Genomic DNA, 20,765 nt, shown 5'->3' with positions numbered 1-20,765 from the left:
GGAATATTACTCAGCTATCAGAAAGAACGAGTTCTCAACACTTGCTGCAACATGGACGGCACTGGAGGAGATAATGCTAAGTGAAATAAGTCAAGCAGAGAAAGACAATTATCATATGGTTTCTCTCATCTATGGAACATAAGAACTAGGAAGATCGGTAGGGGAAGAAAGGGATAAAGAAAGGGGGGGTAATCAGAAGGGGGAATGAAGCATGAGAGACTACGGACTCTGAGAAATAAACTGAGGGTTTCAGAAGGGAGGGGTGTGGGGGAATGGGATAGACCGGTGATGGGTAGTAAGGAGGGCACGTATTGCATGGTGCACTGGGTGTTATACGCAACTAATGAATCATCGAGCTTTACATCGGAAACCAGGGATGTACTGTATGGTGACTGACATAATGTAATAAAAAAACATTAAAAAAAATCCCCATTCACAAATCCCCTCCACAACATTGTGATCCACTCCCTCTCCCAGTGATGGGGAGTTCACTACTTTCCAACATCTCATTGGTTGGAGAGCTCTGGCTACCTTTCAGCTGTCTACTGTCTGCCAGCAATGAAGCCTGGTCCTGGTCCTGCCTCTGGGCACACATCTCTCTTTCCTCTTCCAAATGGCAGGAAACTTTCTTCAGGGACAGGCACAGCGACTTAATCTCTCATTTCAGTACCTCCAGTGACTAGCGCAGTATCTGCCTTGTACAGAATACTTGCTCAGTGAATATCTGATGAGTGATTGGAAGAGTGGATGCATGGATGGATGGATGGATGGAGAGATGGATGAACGGACAGAAGGATGGATGGAAGGATAGATGGAAGGAAGGATGAATAGAAGGAAGGATGAATGGATAGAAGGATGGACAGAAGGATGGATGGAAGGATGAACGGATGGAAGGATGGATGGATGGATGGAAGGACAGATATATGGATGGGTGGACATGTCCTCTGTGAGTTTCTCCTTGAGGTTTTCATCCACTCGTCAGACTTAAAGTCCTTCTCCTTCAAGCTTTCAAGTGAAAATAAGAATTTTAGAGAACTTATATCCACCTTTGAGTTTGACAACTTCCCAATGATAAGAATGGTTCTGATGAAATTAACTAATATGATTTTTTAATATTATATAAAGAAATGTATTGACATTTGGGAGGTCTGGGCAACCCAAGGAGCTGCCTACTGGTATTCTCTCCAACCAGCATGAGGACAATGGAAGCTTCATCCCTCACCTCTCCTGCCCTGATTGTTCTACTTCTATTAATACGAGCTAGGATTAGGCCAGCTCTTCTTTCGTTTGTAGTCTCCTCCCACTATTGAGTAATACTGCACTCTCACTGAGTAACATCCCCATGCTTTTCTGGACATCTTGCTCTTCAGCCATGACCCCCTCGAGCTGGTGTAAAAGCAACTGGTTTTGAATGTCCAAATGAGATTTTACATTTATTATGTTTAGCCATCATTTCAGACTGTTCAAATCATCCTGAATTCTGCTCGTTGCCCAGAGAGACGGACAGGAACTCCTTCTACTGAACCCTTAGTAGTGGTAGTGCTCACTGGTAGGTGTGCTTTGCTGAAGAATGCAAGCTCCGTGAGGGGAGGCACTTGCTCTCCTCAGCACCCGGTTCAGTGCCTGACACACAGTAGGCACTTAGTAAACACCTGGAAGAATGAACGCATGTATGGATATCTATCTCATTTAATTCTCATAGCTTCCTTCGAGGTAAATACCTATGCTTTCTACAGGTGAGTACACTGAACTCAGAGAGGTTATGTAACCAGCTCAGGGTCACACTAGATGAATGAGCTCGGAATCTGAGATCAGGCTTTCCTGATGCCCGAACCACTGCACCAAACCGCCTCAGAGCTTCTCATCCTCCCCGGGTGTGGGAAGTTCGCCCTCAAGGCTGCAGATGGTCTGTTGGAGTACATTATCAGCCATTCTGTTAATTACTCTGCTGGGAAACTGTCACCCAGGACGGTATCAAGCAGAAGACTTGAAGAAGGGGACAGGAAGCTGAGAGGGCGCTGGGGACAGAAGGAGCGAATGGGAGGGTAGGGTGTTCTTGGCTGACACTGGCTGGGAGGCTGAGGGGCTCTGAGGACAACATGAGCGAGCAAGGAGGGGGGTCTGCGACAGTCAATCCAGGGTAGGCTGGGGGTATGAGTCCCCTTTTACGCTCAAAGGACAGGGTAGCCCAAGAAGCAGGGCAGGCCCCCAGCCCCTTCAGGCCCCACCTCTTCCACCCCACACTTACTTGTTGCTGAAGACTTTGCTGTAGTTGAAGATCTGAATCTCGAGTATCTCACTGCTGTCGAGGCTGCTGGCCACCGGCCACCGGAAGGTCTAGGGAAAGAGAGACAGCTGTGGCCTTAGGTGGAAATGACAGGGTATGAGTAGGAGACGGATCCCTGGTAAGGTGGCCCTCCACATCCACACAGTGCTCCACGGGGATAAGGTTCACACCTAGAATCTCATATAATTCTAACCACTCCCTTGTAACATGGGCATTGTGACCCATTTCTCTTTCAAAGATGGTGCTCAGAGAGGTCCAGGGACCTACCCAAGGTGGTAGGGTGAGTGCAAGAACCTAGGGCTAACCAGGACTTCAGACTCTCAGCCCAATTCCTGGGGTGCACTAGGAGTGGGTGGTGCAGCCAGGATGGAGTGGGCTCCAGGGTAACAGCAAGGATTGTGGGCATGGGCTTGGTTTTTGCTGTGTGCTGAGTGGAATTGTAAGCTTCCAGCTCTCTCCTGCCACAATCATGCTGGCCGGTCCTGGGCCCCCCCATTCAGGTCGAATCACCCCTCACACTGGCAATGTTCTTTGGGGACAGACTTGAGCTGTTTAGTGTTATTAGGGTCAGACCCACAGAGGAGGGGTGGTCCGTTTCCAGCACACTATTTCTAAATTTACCCTCACCACTTCTATCTTGGCTTCATTATTAAATCGATAATAATGATGAGTAGGAATTTGAGTGGGATTTTTCCTGATGCCCTAGAAAAGGCAAGTAGGGCCCAAAATAGAGACTAGTGGTGCTAAGTACCCCATCCTCTAAAGAAAGCTGCCAACAGGCAGAACCAGGCACCTGCATAGGGCTTCCTCTAAGGCCTGCTACCCCCAACCACCACCCCAGCGCTCTTTCCTAGGGTGGAAAGACGACTGCGGAAGGGAACAATGGCAACAGTCATATCCCAGGCCCAGTGTTTTTGTGGCCCCTTCCTAGGAGAATTGCTCAGAGAGGTTGACACACCTACAGGAAAGGACATCTGCCTGGGCAGGGGCTAACTGGTCTGGTCCCCAGGCCTCTAGGGAGAGGCCGTCCTGGGCAAGGGCAGTGGCCATAAGGAGCCTGACACGCCACCACTAGGTGCGTCAAGTATGCGGTTTCCGCTCTGTGGGGCCGGGGGTGCTGTGAAGGGGAGCCAGGTTCAGCAAGCCTGCTGCCACTCCACCCAAGCCTGCCCTCCAGGGGAGGGGTCCTCCGCTTAGGGGAGGGGTCCTCCGCTTGGGTGAGGCTGTGGGGCTATGTCCCCCGTGGCAGGAGCTGAGGTGGGGTGGAGTCAGGGGTCCTTGGCTGGGAATCCTTACCGTGTGGGAGCTGCTCAGGTTCCCCAGAGGAACCCCCCCCCCACACACACGGTGCTCTATGAGACAGCGTTTGCAGGCCGGCCGTACTGACAGCTTCCAGAGCTGGCTGGAGCTCACCAGAGAGGTTGCCACACCACAGGGAGGGGCCACGCCCATGGCAGTGCCCCCCAGAATCAGACCATGTCCCCCACCCCGGGCTGGAGCGGGTAGGGGATGCGGAGGGCCAGAGCAGGCGACCCTGTCCCACTCCATGTCTGGAGCCACAAGCCCGACAGAAGCGAGGAGTCCAGGCCCTGGGCACAAAGAAGATGCCGGGCTGGAATAGCAAACCTTCCTGGACTGGACTGTGAATAACGGAAGATGACCAGAAAGCTCGGGGCTCTGCTCACGATGCCGCTAAGAGATGGTATCGACGGGGATTTTGACCAAACAAGTGGAAGGCAGTGACTTCTAAATTTGTTTCATTTCTTTACCCCACCCCATCCAGACTGCTCAATAGTAATAATAACGATAGTAATGTTAATAATAGCTGCCATTTGTAGAGAGCGTTTCATTATGCAGGGGGCTGAGTGGTTTAGATGCACTAATTCATTTAGTCTTTACTCCAACCCAAGAGGCTGCTCCCGTGTTCTCTGTTTCACACACAGGGAAGCCAGGCCTCTCAGAAGGAACATGATTCAGGGAACTCTGGTGTTGGTGGCCAAGAAGGCCCTGGGGGGTCTCTGGGAGCTGGCCCTGCCAGCCATTCTAAAGCTTCCTTCTCCCAGACTGGGGGCCCAGAGGCTTGGGGGGCGCTGGGCCAGCTTGGTAGGTCGCTGCCCAGTGTGGGCAGGGCCTGTCTCAGGACAACGGCCTCATGTCGCTCTCTTCAGTCCCAGGGAGGGTTCAGCTGGAGTGGGCAGATGAGAGAGGAAGAAGCAGCAGAAAGAGAAGGGGTGGAGGCCGGGGAGGGAGAGCGTTCAGAGCAGGGCCTGGGAGGACTTCAGAGGCCATGGGCACAGAAGGGCAGGATGAGCGGGCAGCCCACCCCGGCCCACCGGCCTCGTTAAGCAGCTTTTGCTCCTGCTGCCTGCACGCTTCCAGTGCGGCCCAGTGTGTGGCTTTCTTAATGAAGTTGCTTTTAATCGAGCTGCAGGGAAATAAGCTAGCTCGTGAAGGCCCAGCTCACCAGCCACAGCGCCGAGGGGCGAGGCCTGGGGAGCCCCTGAGATTCGGTTTTCGTGGGATGAAGAGGGTGGGTGTTGGCTCCACCTGAGGGTGTGCGGGTGGGGTCTTGACTTTGGAAGGAGAGGAAGATTAGGAGGAAAAAGGAGGTCACTGTGGCAGTGGCACCATGACAGGAAGGGGTCCTGAGCAGTGACATTAATGACGTGAACACAAAGGATCAGCAGAAGTTGTTTCTGCTCACCGTCAGGCACTGACTTGCCTGGTGACTGGGGTGCCATTTACGGGCCAGGAGGGTGACAGGAATACTGAGGGGTCTCCATGGGCCCATGCCCTGAGCAGAGCGTGGGGGGTCCGGGCGTGCTGCCGGCACAGGAGACCCCGCAGGAATGCACCGCCCGGGGGGCCTTTTCCAGAATGCATCACATGTAGTGTTTCCGGGAAGGAGCTCCAGGAGGTGGGGACAGTGAGGCTGGGATCAGGGGCCAGTGACCATGGATGTCTGGGACTAAGGCCGTCCCAGGGGCTCCCGTGTGCGAAGAGGAGACTAGTCGTGAGGGAGTCCGCCAGCTTGTGCCTCTGACTCCCCTCCTTGCTTGCTCCCGCCCCTCACCTCTCTACCTCCCTTGCCCACCCCCCCTCCTCTGTTCTCCTCTGCGGGCTGCCCTGCTTTCTTCTCCTTACCGCCTCCTTTCCGACCTTCATCAAGTTTCTCTCGGGGGGTGGGGGGGGCTCGGTCTCTGTTCCTCTCTCAGTGGTTATCCATCCTGCCTACACCTCAGAATCACTTCCAGAAGCTTTTAACAATCCCTGGGCCCAGGCTGCATTTGAGACCGATGACACTGCATCTCTGGGGGGTCCGGGCGTGGGGTGGGGGAACTGCCAGGTGCCTGCACGTGCTTCCGGGTCTGAGGACGCCTGCGCGCCGGAAGGACCCTCCCACGGAAGTCAAGCTCCAGCTTCCTCTCCGTCCCCCACCCGCCACGAGGTGGGACACGACCGGCTTTGCCGCCGGTATCCCGAGAAGGGAGAAGGCCCTACCAGGGCCCAGAGTCCCCCGCTGTGGCCTGTGCAGCTTTTCCAGCCCGATCCCTACCACTGCTGCCGTCCTGCAGTCAGCAAATACCTCCTGAGCTCGGGAAGGGCGGTGAGCAGATCACGCAAGGCCCTCTCTCCCCGGTTTCTGAAGGACACACCCTCTGTCACTCTCTTAGCTCCTCTGACAGCTCAGAGGTACAGCCCTGGCTCTGACGCGACTTAGCTTTGGGATTGCAGGCCCCTGTCACGGTGCCTGAGCTCGTGGATAAAATGAGGGTGACCATACCTCCCTCTTGGGGCTGTTGAAAGAACCCAGTGAGATCACACCGGAGGGTTTTGTAAGCGATACAACACCGCAGAAATTAGAGGCATGACTTATCTTGTTTTATTTTGCTTTTCCTTGTGGGGACTTTCTACCCGTCTGGGGCTGACCCTCACCCCTCGCTGACCCTCCACTGCCTCTCCTGCTCCCTCCATCACTCTCTGACCACCTCTTCTGCCTTGCCTATTGATGTCCCATTTCTCTTTTACCAGAAAAAAACGTTATTGCTCATTGTCTTCTCATGTTTTGTGTTACTTCCTTTCTACCAGCTGGGGTGATGTGTACTGACGTGTGTCGAATGCATGTCTGGGTAGAATGCGGTACTTCTCAGAGCGCTTTCTGCGGATAACCCAGGCTCACAGCAACGTGGCTAAGATGTGCTTCTTTTGTACATGGGGAGGTGGCGGGTGTGAGAAGTGTTGCGGGACACACAGCGTTGGTGGCGGAGGCAGGATCAGAACTCAAGTCTCCTGACTCTTAGCTCGGGGCTTGAACTCGCAGTCTGCACCCTCTCCTGAAGCCAGGGAGATTAGCTGAGGCTGAATCTCAGAGGGGTCTGTGGCTCTTACAATCCTTCTAGATTGACAGCGAGGAGAACATTTATTTATTGAGTGCTGACCATGTGCCAGGCATTGGCTCCACACTTTACACATAGTATATAATTTAATCCCCACTTTGCAGATGAGGGAACTGAGGCTCAGAGCGGATTTGCCCAAGGTAATTCAGCTAGTAAGTGGTAATGTAGCTTAGTAGTTGAGGTAAAAGCCAGGCCCTCTCAGAAGTCAATGACCAGGTACAGAAGTCAAAGCTACTGTGCTGGAGAGAGCGTGTGGAGAGAGGTCCTGGAGAACACGAGGCCACGGGGAGACCCAAGTGCTCCAGACAACGGTCAGCACCGACTGTGCTCCCAGCTGGTTGCAGAGGAACCGGCCAGCTGAGCCCAGCCAACCCACAGAATCACGAGAAACCCTAAAATGGGGAGAATGGGGTGGTTTGTTCCACAGCACTAGATGACTGTGACATTCCCCCATGCTGTCTGTCTAAGAATCAGACTCATGTCCGGGAGGCTGACGTCAGTGGCAGAGCTGGGCTCCATGCCCCAGGCCTTGCCTCTCCACACACCGATGCTTTGCTCCCGCTTCCTCTGTCGCCCCAAGAACTGCAAGGACAGTTTGAGCATTGCTCTCAGAGCAGCTCAGAGCAGGAGAAGAGTGGACAGGCCCAGTTTTGTCTTGTTCACAGAGGTCTCCCTACACCTGGCACAGGGCCCAGCACACAGTAGACATTCAACAAATGGGCCTCAAATGGCTGCCTGGGCTGCTGGCAGGTGAGCTCAGGTGGGCTAGTTCACCTCTCCACACCTCAGCTTACTCTTCTGTAAAGTGAGGGTGACGGTCATAGTACTGCTTCTTGGGGTGATCGCGAAGCTGGTAAAGCGCAGAACCTGACACAGAGCCCTGCCCAGGGTAAGAGGGTGACCAACATGACGGCTTATGATAGTGATTCTTCCTGTATTGTTAGTGCCAGGAGCCAGGGCAAGGCCTGGCATTCTGGGGGATGGCACTGCAGGGACTGCAGGAGACTTCTGGGAACAAAGGGCCTCTCTGAAAGTTGAAAGTTGTGCCTTCTATTTCAGAAGTTCTTTGAACATTGGTGGCCCAGAGACTGGCCCAAGGGAATCCACACAGCATTTAAGATTCCACACCATGTCAGCCTCCACACACTCTGGGGGACACAGATTGTAGCTAAGCCAAACACTGCCACTCAGGATGTCACCAGCCAGCAAGCCCCATTCAGGGGCAAATGTTTTCTGAGCACCTTCAGGGTTTGCTGAGCATCTCCTTGTGCCAGGCTTTGTACACGGCACTTTGGGCAGTACAGAATGCAGGGGTGTTTCCTAGTTTTACTGGAGCTCCTGGATAGTTCTGGAGACACACACACAGACCTGGAATTGCTGCCCGTGATAGGAACATTGACAGAAGTAAGGTGGCCAGTGTTAGGGGCAGGAGGAGGAGAGGAGGACCTTTCTTGGGAGGAGAGGTCTCAGGATCCCAGGGAATGTGGAGCTGTGACCTAGATCGCCCGCTCACGGCTTGGCCCTGACCTGGCATGTGCTGGCCAGGGCGGCAGAGTTCTGCATCCTATCAGCCTCAGAGATCTAGGACCCATGGAAAAGTTTCCCTGATGCGGTCTGGAGAATGCCCTGGATTATCCTGAGCTTCGTCACCGACTAGGTCTGGAACCATCCTTAATTAGCAAGATGATGAACTTAAAGGGACAGTCCTTCAGATTTGGGGGGGAAACTGGAATATGCCGCAAAGCTTTAGAATGCGATGGAAAGAGAGTGTCTTGGGAATTTAAAGACCCGAGACTCAAGTTGGGTTCATTCTTTTGTTCATTCTTTCACTTGGCAATATTTCCTGTGCCCTGTGCTGGGTGCCCAGCCATTGATGAAGCAAACAGGTGCCTTCCTGGCCTCACAGAGCTCACAGCCCATGACTTCCAGGTACAAGTGAAGTGGGAAGGTGAGGTCAGCCCCTGGCCTCCCCACCCCGTGGTCCATCTTTGTCTATACTGGGTCCATCTCCCCACTGGACTGAGCCCCTTGAGGGCAGGTTCACTTTGCAAGTGACTGGAGGCTCTGGAATCAGATAGACTTGGGTTCAAATCCTGATTGTGGCTCCTTATCACCTGGAAGGATACTGACCCAGTGAGTTATAACACTTGCGTGAAGCTCTCAGCCCCTCCTGCCACACACGAGGTGCTTGGGATAGAACAGCTGCTCTTCTACTTATTCCTACAAGTTCTGTTGCTGCTGTGGCCTCGCCTGTGGAGGCCGGTCCACGGAGGCCTGGCTTAGAGCCAAATCAGACTGGCTTGGGGTGGACTCCCGGCGACTGCTCTCGTTCCCCCAGGGCAGGGGCTTTTGCTAGCTACTGGCCTAGCACAAAGCCTCTCCCCCTCCCCCAGAGCTGTAGGTTAAATGCAAGGTCTCAGGTTCCAGCCTCAGGGAAAGGAGATACCACATCCAGGTTCTGTTTCCACCCATTGTTGTCCAAAGCATTGTCTTTCTTCCAAGGCCGCTTCCTCCCCACTCAGGTTCCTGGGCGCAGCCTGCAGCAGCCCCTCTCACCCTTGTCTGAGCAGAGAAGGGGGAGACGCTTGCTCTCTTGTCTTTTATTTCATTTTTCAGCCATGCATCTGTCCTGCAAGGCAGGCAGAGCAAGGAGTATCTCCCCATTTTACAAAAGGGGAATCTGAGGCCCGGAGAGGCTGAGTGGCCAGCCCAAGGTCACAGAGTTTGTTAAAACCTCAGTGAGGCCTGCAGACCAGTTCTCATGACCCTCAGGCCAATGTGCTTTGTATCTCACTGAGCTGGTTCCGAAGGGTCTGGGCACAGTAAACCTGAGAAAAGAGACTTTCTAAAAAGCCAAGAGACCTTCAGAAGTTCTGCAAGGGGCCGATGAGATTCTTTTTCTGAGCTTGTTCTAGAACCACAGACAGGCTGTTTCTTTCAGGGACCAGCAAGGAAGCTTAGGGCTTGTCCACCCCAGTCTGGGGAGACAGGTGTAAGCATGTGGGCAGTTCCAGGCCCCTGGGCCCTCCTCGAGCCGGGGGTGGAGGGCTGCGTCTCCTGCTTTGTGGCAGCCAGACTGCTGGCCCCTTCTCAGAGGAAGGAGTGGTGACAGGGGGCATGGAAAGACCCCAAAACAAGGCCTCGTAAGGATTGGGGGGGGTGTCAGGCCCCGGACCAGCTTCCTATGCTGCATCTGGAGTGGATTTCTCATCTAATCTCAGCACGGACTCAGAGCCCTGGCTTTGCTACTTACAGCGCTTGGGAAGGACACGTGCTCTCTGAGCTGGAGCTTCATCATCTGTAGGTTGCTGTGGGGATTGCCCGGAAGAGGATTGCCCAGGAAACAATGCTGCTTCTGGAAGCTGCCGCCATGATTTTCAGATGGGGCTTCCCCAGTGAAGTGATGGGCAAGTCCTTGCGGTGTGGGGGTGCCTGAGCTTTGCAAGTCGTTTAACATCCTTGGCCCCCATTCCACGAAGTGCCAGTGGGTTCCCCGCTATGACAACCATAAAATTCCCAGCCAGCTCATGGGTGGGTAGAACTTTCCCCAGGTGAGGACCACTTCTCCCCATCTTGGGGCTACTCTCTGACCCTGGCCGTGTGCTTTTGCTTGTGATTCCCTGGCTTCTACCCCATCCCCACCCTCTCACCATGGAACCAGAGGCTCCCCTCTGCCCGAGTTCCTACATGGATCTTCACGCACTGTTGAGCCTGCTTCCCCCTCTGGGGTACCCTAGCCTGGCACATGGGAGGCGCTCAGAATGTGGCCCCTTGCTGGAGCTTGGGGCCGGCAGGGACTGACTCTCCACTTGCCCCGTGTTGGGCAACACTGGGAAGAGGAAGGACACGGTGATTAACTTTGAATGTCATATATACCTGTGGGTCAGGTGTCCCGGGGTGCAGTTAATGGAAAGGGGTGGCAGTGCCCTTGGAAGGGGCATCAGGTTGCTCACTGGCTGAGGCCTGGGCTGACACGTCCCCTGGGAAGCTTGATGAGAAAGAGGGAGTCAAATGCTCTGCCTGAATGATTGGGGAGGCAGGACTGTGAGGGAGAGCCAGGCTGCCTATGTCTTCATTCAACCAACCCCTCCTTTTGGGGCCTGACTGATGAAGTGGGGAGGGGAAGGAAGCGTAGGTTGTATAGTGGGCAAGCCCAAGGCCAAGATGCTGGCATAGTAGGCAGCCATGGTTCCTCTGTCACCATCATCCCTCATTTTGTTCATCATTTGACAAAGAGCCCTCATACCTATCATCAGTCCCATTTGACAGAAGGGTAACAGAGGCTTAGAAACAAACTGAAAGTCACACAGCTAGGTGGGGAGATGTCTAGAGCAGAGCTGTCCTTGTGGAGGCCACAGCTTGCTGGCTGTGATGGTCAGTGGTTACTCTTGAGCATAGGAGAGAAAGTCAAGGCCTTCCTTCCCCATGCCGCCAGCTCCGGGCCTACAGGCACAGCCACACTGTGTGGGATGGACCTGATGTGAGGAGGAGACAGGGGTTCTGGGTGGCTTCTCAGCCTGGTGACTACTCAGCTAAGTACCAGCTTCAAAGGAAACAGTCTGCCATGAGGCCCTTCCCAGCCCAGCTGAGCCAAAGATTAGAAACAAACCTCAAGAAAAAAGGGGTAAGCTATTAAGGGGGTCACAACAGAGCTCCTGTTTCATGCCAGGATGGTAACTTAGGACCGTCAATTCCCACCCCAAAGACAACCCTGGAGAAACTCTAGAAACAAGAGGGAAATACAGATTCTAGGACATAACAAACAAATAGACAAACAGAAATGAGAGACCGAAACCTCTTTCAACCCATCTGTGTCAGGGGCAGAATGGAGGCTGCCCAGGGGAGGCCGGGGAGCGGACTCCACCGTGGGACAATGGGTGGGAGGAAATCTTTGTGAATTCTGCTTTTACTGATTGATCCCTGGCCTTACCTTGGGGTGATCGTTACCTTCTCCTTTACTGATAAATGGCGACAACAGCCCTACTGGGATGAGGATTGACAAAAACAGGTGTTCATGGACCTCCACAAAACCAGTTGGTTAAAAATCTAGCTTGCTTTCTAGCCACCGTGTTTCTCCTTAAAGGCTTAGAGATGAGAGCCCGCCTGTTTCTGTGGTGACTGCCCCCGCCCTTGCTCACACCTGCCCTTCAACCTGTAGGGTCTGACCCAGCTGGCCTTCAATACTTCCCCAGTACTGGTCAGCAGACAGAGTAGCTGATCCCTGGGGCCCTTGAACTGGGCCAAGTAAATACTTGGAGAGACATTTCTTATAAAGGCAAGACAACATAATGAACAGTATATACCAACGGGGGCAAGATCATTAGAACAAATGGACCATAACGACATAGATTAACAATATAAAACAACAAGGAATCCTAAGGAAAAAAGAACAAATTAGTAAATTGGAAGATCATTTTGAAGAACTCCCTCAGAAAACAGCAGGAAAGGACAGATAGAAGAAAAAATATAAAAGCAAAGAAATAGCAGCTAGAGGTAGAAGTAACAGCATCTGATGACATGGGGCGCAGAGAAGAGAACAATATAAAAACTGAACAGAAGGAATATTTGAAAAAAATAATGGAGATAGAATTTTCTATAATAAATAAAAGATGAAAAGCCTTCGATTTGAAAAGAGCTCACAAAATAGAGCAAAACACGAGAGATAAGAGACCCCACGGTTAGACACATTATCATAAAATTTGAGAATATCAAAGATAAAGGAATTATACTTTTTTTCCCCCAGGGGGAAAGAGAAGATCCCACGCAAAGGTACAAGAACCAGACGGCCATCAGACTTCTCACCAGCAACAGGCACTGATATTTTGAAGTAAAGGAAAGAACTTTGAGCCTCGAATTTTATATCTAGTGAAAGTCTAGAAGACTTCAAATTTGAAGAAATAAGAAACTGTTCTCAGATTTGTAAAGCTTTAGAAGGTTGGCTACACAAAGATCCAAACGAAACTGCTTTTAGAGGAAGCACTCAAATAAGAAGAAAAACAAGGCCAAGAGATGCTTTAAGAAATAGGAGAAGTAAAGGTGATCAGATATCTTGGTGAAGACCATTGTTGTCCTCAAGAAGAAAAAGAAGGTGAGGGCAAATAAAAGGAGAACACACATTCACAAGAACCTAGAATGAAAGTTGTATAACCTAGACAGTGTGGGCTGAGGTAGGGAAATCAAAGAGGCCTAGGAGAGTATTACAATACTTGTCATGAGAAGCGGAACTATAATTACTGATTTGTTTCCAGCTATCAACAAGGATACCTAAACGTGACCAAGGAAGGGTGACTACCTTGAAAACAAAAGTAGAATGTATAGCTTTTCACTTGACAAAAGAAAACCCAATCTATCCCATGGAAAGGTGGAAAGGAGAAAAGAAAACAAACAAACAAAAAGGACAGTAAATGGAAAATATAAAATAAGGTGGTGGTAGAAATAAAAATCAAAACAGCAATTATAATACATGTAAATGGATAAAACTAATCAAAGCACAGAGACTCTCATGCTGGGAGAGAAAATTTAATCTAAGAATACATGCCCTAGGGATGCCTGGGTGGCTCAGTCAGTTAAGTGTCTGCCTTCGGCACAGGTCAAGATCCCAGGACCAAATCCCTCATCAGGTTCCTTGCTCAGCAGAGAGCCTGCTTCTCCCTCTGCCTGCCTCTCCCTTTGCTTGTGCTCTCTTTCTTTCTGACAAATAAATAAGTTAAAAAAAAAAAAAAGAATACATGTCCTAAAAAGACACACTTGAATTTAAAAGCACAGAAATACTGAAAATGGAGGCACGAAAAAAGATATACCAAGAAATTAAAAGAATGGAAAGAGCTATACCAGGCAAATGAACCAAAATTAGCTGAGATTGTAATCTTAACAGCTGGCAAAATAGAAAGTAATGCAAAAAACGTCATAAGAGACAAAGAAAGATATTAAGTACTGGAAACAGGAAAAATAGACAAGAAGATAGAGCCATCTTGAACATATAGAACTTACTAGTAATACAGTGTCGAAACACATCCAGCAAAAACTGACAGCTATAGGGAGAACCATGTAAATCAACAATTGTAGAAGTAGATTTTATTGTAATCATTTTGAAACTGATAGATCTAGCAGAGAAAAATAAGCAGAAAAGGTGAAGAACTGAATAGTGTAACTAAGAAGTCTGAATTTATGTTGCACTTTATGGAGAACCCTCCACTGAACACATTCTTTTTAGGTAGAGGGAGCATTTATGACCATGAATAGAGGCCATAACTGAGGTCTCAATAAATTCCGAAGGATCAGTATCCTACTGACTGTGCTCTTTGATCATAATGCATGAAAACTAGAAATGAAAAAAAATAAGGAGCTAACATGTCATATACATTTGAAAACTAAATAACTTATTATATTATGTAACTCCTTATTATATAACTCGGCTTTAAAAGAAAATCATAAAAGAACATAAAAATGTTTAAAGCTGAAGATAATGAAAATACTACATATAAACTTTTGTAGGATGCGGTTAATATAGAACAAAATTTATATCTTTAAATACATTTATCAAGAAATAAGAAAAGTTAAAAATAACAGGCTTAGCACTCAATTCAGGAACTTAAGAAAAGAGCCACAGAGCAAAATAAAATAAACAAGGAGAAGGGAAATAATTAAGAAAAAGGCAGGAATCAATGAAATGGTGAACAACAGAAGAGATTAATGAAGCCAAAAGCTGGTTCTTTACAAAGATTAATAGGATAAACAGATCTTTAGCAAGACCAAGAAAAATAGAACGAAGATAAAAATAAATGCAGTAAGGAATAAAAAGGGGGAAATAACTATAAGCACAAAAAACACTTTAAAACAATTTTAAAACTACAATCAAATAGGTGCTAACAAATTTGAAAACCTAGATGAAATGTAAAAATGCCTAGAAAAATATAGAAATCCAAAACTGGTGAAGAAGACACAGAGAAATTGAAAAGGGTTTGAAGAGCCCCTTCCCCAAACCATCCAGATTTAGATGCCATTACATGTGGTTCTTCCAAAAGGTCAAGGAAGAGCAAATATCTATTTTACGCACGTTGTTCCAGAAAATTTTATGCACTATCAAATGATGAAAATTTTACAAACGTAGCTGCAAAAATGCTGCATAAAAATATTTGCCAGTTGAATATAACAGTGTATTAAAAGTAAAACATTATGGAATATACTAAAGGAGCAAAGTTATTATTGTCTCAATAGATGCAGAAGAAACTTTAAAGTTCAACAACCTTTTATAATAAAAACTCTTAGCAAACAAGTTAGACACATTTAAATAGTAAGATCCTATTACAGCAAGTATACATGATGACAAAATTTTAGATGCATTTATTCCTTTTAAAACTGGAGACACAGAAAGGATGCCCACCAATCACCATTACTGTCTAACAGAGAACTAAGAATGGTAGTTCAATGCTCTATGGAAAGATAAAGAAGTAAAGGGATAGGACTGAAGGGAAGAGATAAAACCTCTTTTTGTAGATGATATGATCACCTACATAAGAAACAGAACAAACTATGAAAATGAGTAAAAGGCCTCAGCAAGTTTATCAGATAAAAGGGGAACTTCTAAAGGAAAAGAAAGCATTTCTCTAGGTCAGCAATAACCAACTAAAAAATGTAGTGAAAGTCAGAGGTCATTCATGATAACACTAACACTAGAAAGCATCTAGAAAATAATCAAGATTGGGGCACCTGGGTGGCTCAGTTGGTTAAGTATCCGACTCTTGGTTTCAAAGACTCCTGATCTCCTGGGTTGTGAGATGGAGCCCTGCATCGAACTCCTTGCTCAGTGAGAGTCTGCTTGGATATTCTTTCTCTCTGCCCCTCCCCCTCCCCCCTAAAATAAATAAATAAATCTTTTTTTGAAAAAATAGAAGACAATAATCAAGATCATATGACTTCTATGTGGTAAACTTAGAAATGCTAATAAAGGATTGTGGATAATTTGAGTAGATGATATAATATAAAAAATTGACATCTTCCTCAATTAATTTTTAAATCCAATGGAACCTAATCAAAATTCCAGTTGGTTTCTGGAAGGACTTGATAAACTTATTTAAAAGTTATCTGGAAGAATAAAGGCCCATAAATAGTTCACCCTTTAAAAAGAAGAGTAAACAGAGGGAATTTGCCTCATCAGATACTAAGACATACAGAAATGCCATATTAATGAGTACAGTATGTTAAATTCAAGAACAGACAAACAGATTAAAGGGATAGAATAGAAGGCTAAGACATAGACCCTAAATGGAGAGATGATTAATTGCTTAGCAAACTGATGTTAGGAAAAGTGGTTTCTTACATGGAGAAAAATAAAACTGTACCCCTCTTTAAAACCACACACAAGATAAAAAAAAATACAATTATAAAATCAGAAAATGTAGGGAAATATATCTGTAACCTAGAAGAGTGTAAAGACATCTTCAGTAAAACTTGAAAACACACCAGGATTAAGGATTTCTAGTTAGTGAGGGGACAAAGTTAACAGATGGCAGACTGAGAGAAATTTCAATCTCTTAATCCAACAAAGGATTGATATCCCAGACATATATAAAGAGTTACTGCAAATCAATAAGAAAAAGACAGCTACAGCAATAGGAGAAAAGGGCAAAGACTAGGAACAGGCAATTTACAGAATAGGAAACTTTAAATGTATTATTAAAAGGACCATGAGGCACCACTGTTAGACTTCAGAAAGCTGAATGCCAGTAAGTGTAGATAAGGATTGGGAATCAGGGATCCTTGTGCATTGCTGGTAGAAGTGTAGACCATGGCAGTGCTGAGTAAGCTTAAGCTTATGCATACCCTGGGAGCCAGTGACTTTAGGTCCTGGGGTATATTCCAGAGAAATGTTCACGGAAGTCCAAAGGAGACATGCATAAGAATATTCAGTGCCTTTCTGATGGTTGGGGGTGGTTAGAGACACGCTGGAGTTTCCTCTCTGGAGGAATAAGTAGGTAAAGATGTGCATGATGACCAACTCATCCCAGTTAAACCAGGGCTTTCCCCATTTTATCCCTTCCGGTCTGTGTCCCAGGAACCCCTCGGTCCCAGACAAACCAGGAAGGCTGAACCCCCTCATACGTGTTGGACGTGCCCATAGAGTGCGGAGCAGCAGGGAGAAGCAATAGACTCTCGGAGCAACATGGATGGAACGTAAACATCTTGCTCAGTGAAGTAAAGTAAAATATGTAACACGATATTATTTAAGGAAACCCATTACATACTCACAAGACAGCCACACAAATTTTGTAAGAATACACAGGAAACCAAAAGATGCACGTTAGATGCACCGGAATGGTTGTAGACGGAGAGAAGGAATGTGGGGATAAAGGAGAATGACACATACACGACACATGCAAACATACATCGGAATAAGGGCAGGGTTGTGGGAACACTGAGACAATGGGCTATAAACGGGGCAAATAACTTACTCAATCAACCCTCTGAGCCCGAGGTTCAAAAGGAAAATAGCTTTTCCGGGAGACGCAGTGGGAGAGGTACCCCGATCACTCTTAGACAAGGGTGATGTCTCTATTAGACGGGCTTTGTTAGAAACCCAGGTGGGCTTAGCCTGAGCCCTCCATGTTCCCAGGGATCTGGGTAGGGAAGCTCCTCTTTGAGCACTGCTGGACCCTCAGCCAGGGGCTCATTTTTAGGCCTCTGACACCTGCGGGCCCTTTCTCTGGAGAACAAAAATCCCCCAGAGGGCAGCAGGGTATGGGCTGGGTCCGCACTGCCCTTCTGTGGGTCAGTCACTCTGCACCGGGCTCTCCTGTGCAAAGGCCTGGGAGAGGGGTCCAGGTGGAAGGGCCGGGGTTCGAGCGGCCCACCAGGGCATCCTACCTCATCGAAGTCAGCCACATCTTCACAGTTCTCCAGCACCCGGGAGTAGAAGGCTTGCCCTGGGTGGGGAAAGAGGACAAGAAGCGGGGGTCAGATCTCTCTACCTGGCATTCTCCATGACAGCATTTGGGTTCACATAGCGCTGTTATCAGCCAGGGCCCCATGTCATGGGCCGTGCTCTCCGGGCTGAGGCAAGTGCTGTCTTATTTGCCCCTCCTCGGGAGCCCTGTGATGCCAGCAGGTCAAAGGCCACTAGCTCCCCCTTACAAATGGGGACACTAAAGTAAGAAGGGGCAGGCGTGTCAGAGGTAGACATGAGAGGGGAGCCCCAGACTCTTTTCTCCATCTTGTTGCTCTCCCGGTGGCTTTCTTGGCCCCCTTTTGCCGTCTCCTCAGCTCTGCTGGCTTTCCCTGGCCTGCAGCTGCCCTGAGCAGAAGCCTGGTCCCCAGGGCGGCAGGCGCACTGACAGCTGGCAGCCCCCCCCCCCGCCCCCCGCCGCCCCGTGACTGTAGGCCCAGGAACTCCTGCCCAAGCCAGCCCCGACACAACCAGGCCCACCCCAGACCCTCTTCCCCGAAACCCAAGGGCCTTCATCTTCCCCCTGCATTCTCATTCATTTTTCTGTCAGCCTTGGAGGGGAAAGCCTCGGGCACTTTCTCCTGCATGTCATCCCCTCCTTTCCCCAGTGGCACGGGTACTACTAAGTGTGATACAGACACATTTTCCCACACCCCACCTGCCCATGTCCGTACACCACCTGGCAGGGCAGAAGCCAAGCTGCCCGCTCTCCTAGCCCATCCAGTGAGGACCGGCTCTGTTGCTGGAAGAACCATAACCAGGAATGATGGAGGACAGTCCTGGGGGGCAAGGGTGGGCAGTGTGTGGGATGCATGGGCCAGCTCAGTTTACTTTGAGGAATACTCACTGGAGTCTGCAACATACCAGGCCACCTCCTGGTGCCTCGGGATAAAGGAATGGATACAATCACAGGACCCCTGCCCGCAGAGAGCTCATAGTCTAGTGGGAGCTGGAACAGGTTTCCAGTTCAATACCATATAATCCATACCCCAAGACACAGTGCTGTGTGAGATAGAGAAGTGGTACAGAGAAGAGAGGATAATAAATATTGGTTTGGAGGGGATTTTTTGTTTTTTAGAGTGTGTGGGGGGGTAGAAGCATGTGGGAAGGACTTGTAAGTTCTATGAGGACAAACCCAGAGATAGGGTACATTAAAAAGAAATTATTATTTAGGATTAATTTATTTTCATCTCTCAATTGTACACCAAAGAGGGGAGAAAAGCTAGCATGTTAAATGGGATCCTGTATACGACTCCCCCACCCTCAACACCCAAACCAAATTCCTTTGTGAATAGACAAAGATCTCAAACCATTAGAAACCGTTAGCTCTGGCTAAGGGGCCTGAGAAGAGATTGGAAGCAGCCTACTTTGGCCTTTGACTGTATACACTACAGTCTGACATTTTTTCCATGACCATGCTTTACTTTTGTCATTGAAAGAAAAATGCTTTGAAATCCCCACCAACCTAAACCAGTGGCCCATGTCATTGAAGGACTGTCTCAAGGATGAATTCAGCCCCACTCCGAGGCTGAGTGGGGGTTGTCACTGATGGGCAAGTTGGGGACCCAGGAAAGGACTTGGCAGCAGAGAGGGCATGGGAGGGGCGCACGCACTGAACCAGTACGGCCAACACCAGGCCAGGGAGGGGCTGGAACGAGCCCCCTCCAACCCTGCACTGCGATGGGGCTCGATCCCCTGGGAGCCACTTCTGTCCCCTGGCCTTGCTTCCCTCACTCGCGTCATCAGAGGGGTTGGTACAGAGATCTCCAGGGCCTGCCTGGTGGTTAGAACTTAGGAGCAAGTATGCAGCTACCCACCCCCCCCCCCCCGACAAGGAGGAGGCCAGGGGTTTGCTGTCCGAGGCAGGTAGAGGTCTGTGGAAGGGTGTGTGTGTGTGTGTGTGTGTGTGTGTGTGTGTGTGTGTGTGTTTAGAAGATGGACATGTGGGAGGAGGGGCTGCATCTCAGATAACGAGGAAGAAGCTATAAAGCAGAAGCTACATACACGGAAAATAGATGCGAAGGAGACAGATGGGAAACAAAGCCTCTCTAGCACTAGACAGGGACAAAACAAAACAGAAAAACCAGAAAGAAAAATCTTACCCACAAACCCCAGGGCAGCCAGGGCAGTTCAGGGAAGCATGAGAGATGGTGCCTGAGCTGCTTGTAATTTCCCCACAGGTAACACACAATGTAAATTGGGAATCAGGTGAGCATATGTGTGCACCGGGGCTTCCCCAGGGACCTGTGGCTCGGAATCATCAAAGGCCTCTTCATCCTCAAAGATGGTAATGAGCCTGGATGAGGCTGTGTTCCAGGGTTTCCCCGGAGTGAAAACCAAGCAGCCCAGCCGGGGTGGAGGCAGGGAGGGACCGTCCAATACAGTGCAGGAAGCCACAGAGGCTCAGACCCGTCCCCACTTGCGGATTTCCTACAGCCTTGTTACAGAGGACATAAAATACAGTGAAATTAGCCACTGCAGAATTTATACACCAGGGCTCTGCTCCAAAAGGCAGTAAAACCTCATTGCCTCAGGCTCTGGGGGTTTAAATGTGGTGAATATTGTCAAACAGGATGAGCTAAATTTTACCTCTAGATATTAAAAAAAAAAAAAAAAAAGATTTGCTAAACCAAACCAAATCACTTGTACAGAGACAGAATGTCCTTAAGCATTTTTGAAAAGTCGCGTTTTAGGTGGATTTGTACAAACAGCATCAGGGATCATTCTGGTGGTCCTCTGTCTTCGCTAGGACAGAGCCAGGGGACCTCTGTCATCCCTTCCAAGTTATCAGTGAGGATTCCTAACCCTGTCTCTCCTTTCAAGTTCATTTCCACTTACCATCTTCTCCACTCAACACCGGTCATGTTGACATTTCAGCTCCATTTCAAATGGCTTTCAGACAAAAGCACTTAAAATCCCAATATCCAATCCCCTTTCTTGCCATGGAGAAGATTGAGAATGAGGCTTGAGAGGAAGAAAATAGCCTGTTCCTTGCAGTGGGGCGGCTTTGTGGGTAGAGTGAGCAGGAGATCAGGGAAAATAGAACAGCACACCCTTCCTTCGGAGGGAGCTGCTCGGGGGATAGCGGAGCTGTTGGGTTTGGAATAAACTCGTCCTTGAGACAATAAATCAAGTTTGG

At 49.0% G+C, this 20,765-nt stretch overlaps 1 protein-coding gene across 3 annotated transcripts in view; it reads right to left on the bottom strand.

Moving 5' to 3' along the window:
• Positions 1–20,765, bottom strand: part of OTOF (otoferlin) — a 91,605-nt gene that overhangs the window by 58,825 nt on the left and 12,015 nt on the right. For all 3 annotated transcript variants that reach the window (XM_026520462.4, XM_026520454.4, XM_026520472.4), the window contains exons 2-3: positions 17,548–17,606; positions 2,249–2,337 (exon numbers count right to left, since the gene is read on the bottom strand). In XM_026520462.4, the coding sequence (XP_026376247.3) occupies positions 2,249–2,337; positions 17,548–17,606 (148 nt within the window). The remainder of the gene's footprint in view (positions 1–2,248; positions 2,338–17,547; positions 17,607–20,765) is intronic.

This window comes from Ursus arctos, unplaced genomic scaffold, assembly GCF_023065955.2.
Source record: "Ursus arctos isolate Adak ecotype North America unplaced genomic scaffold, UrsArc2.0 scaffold_8, whole genome shotgun sequence".
Lineage (NCBI taxonomy): Eukaryota > Metazoa > Chordata > Mammalia > Carnivora > Ursidae > Ursus > Ursus arctos.
The sequence above is the reverse complement of the archived record's forward strand: the minus strand, read 5'-3'. Positions and strand labels throughout refer to the sequence as shown.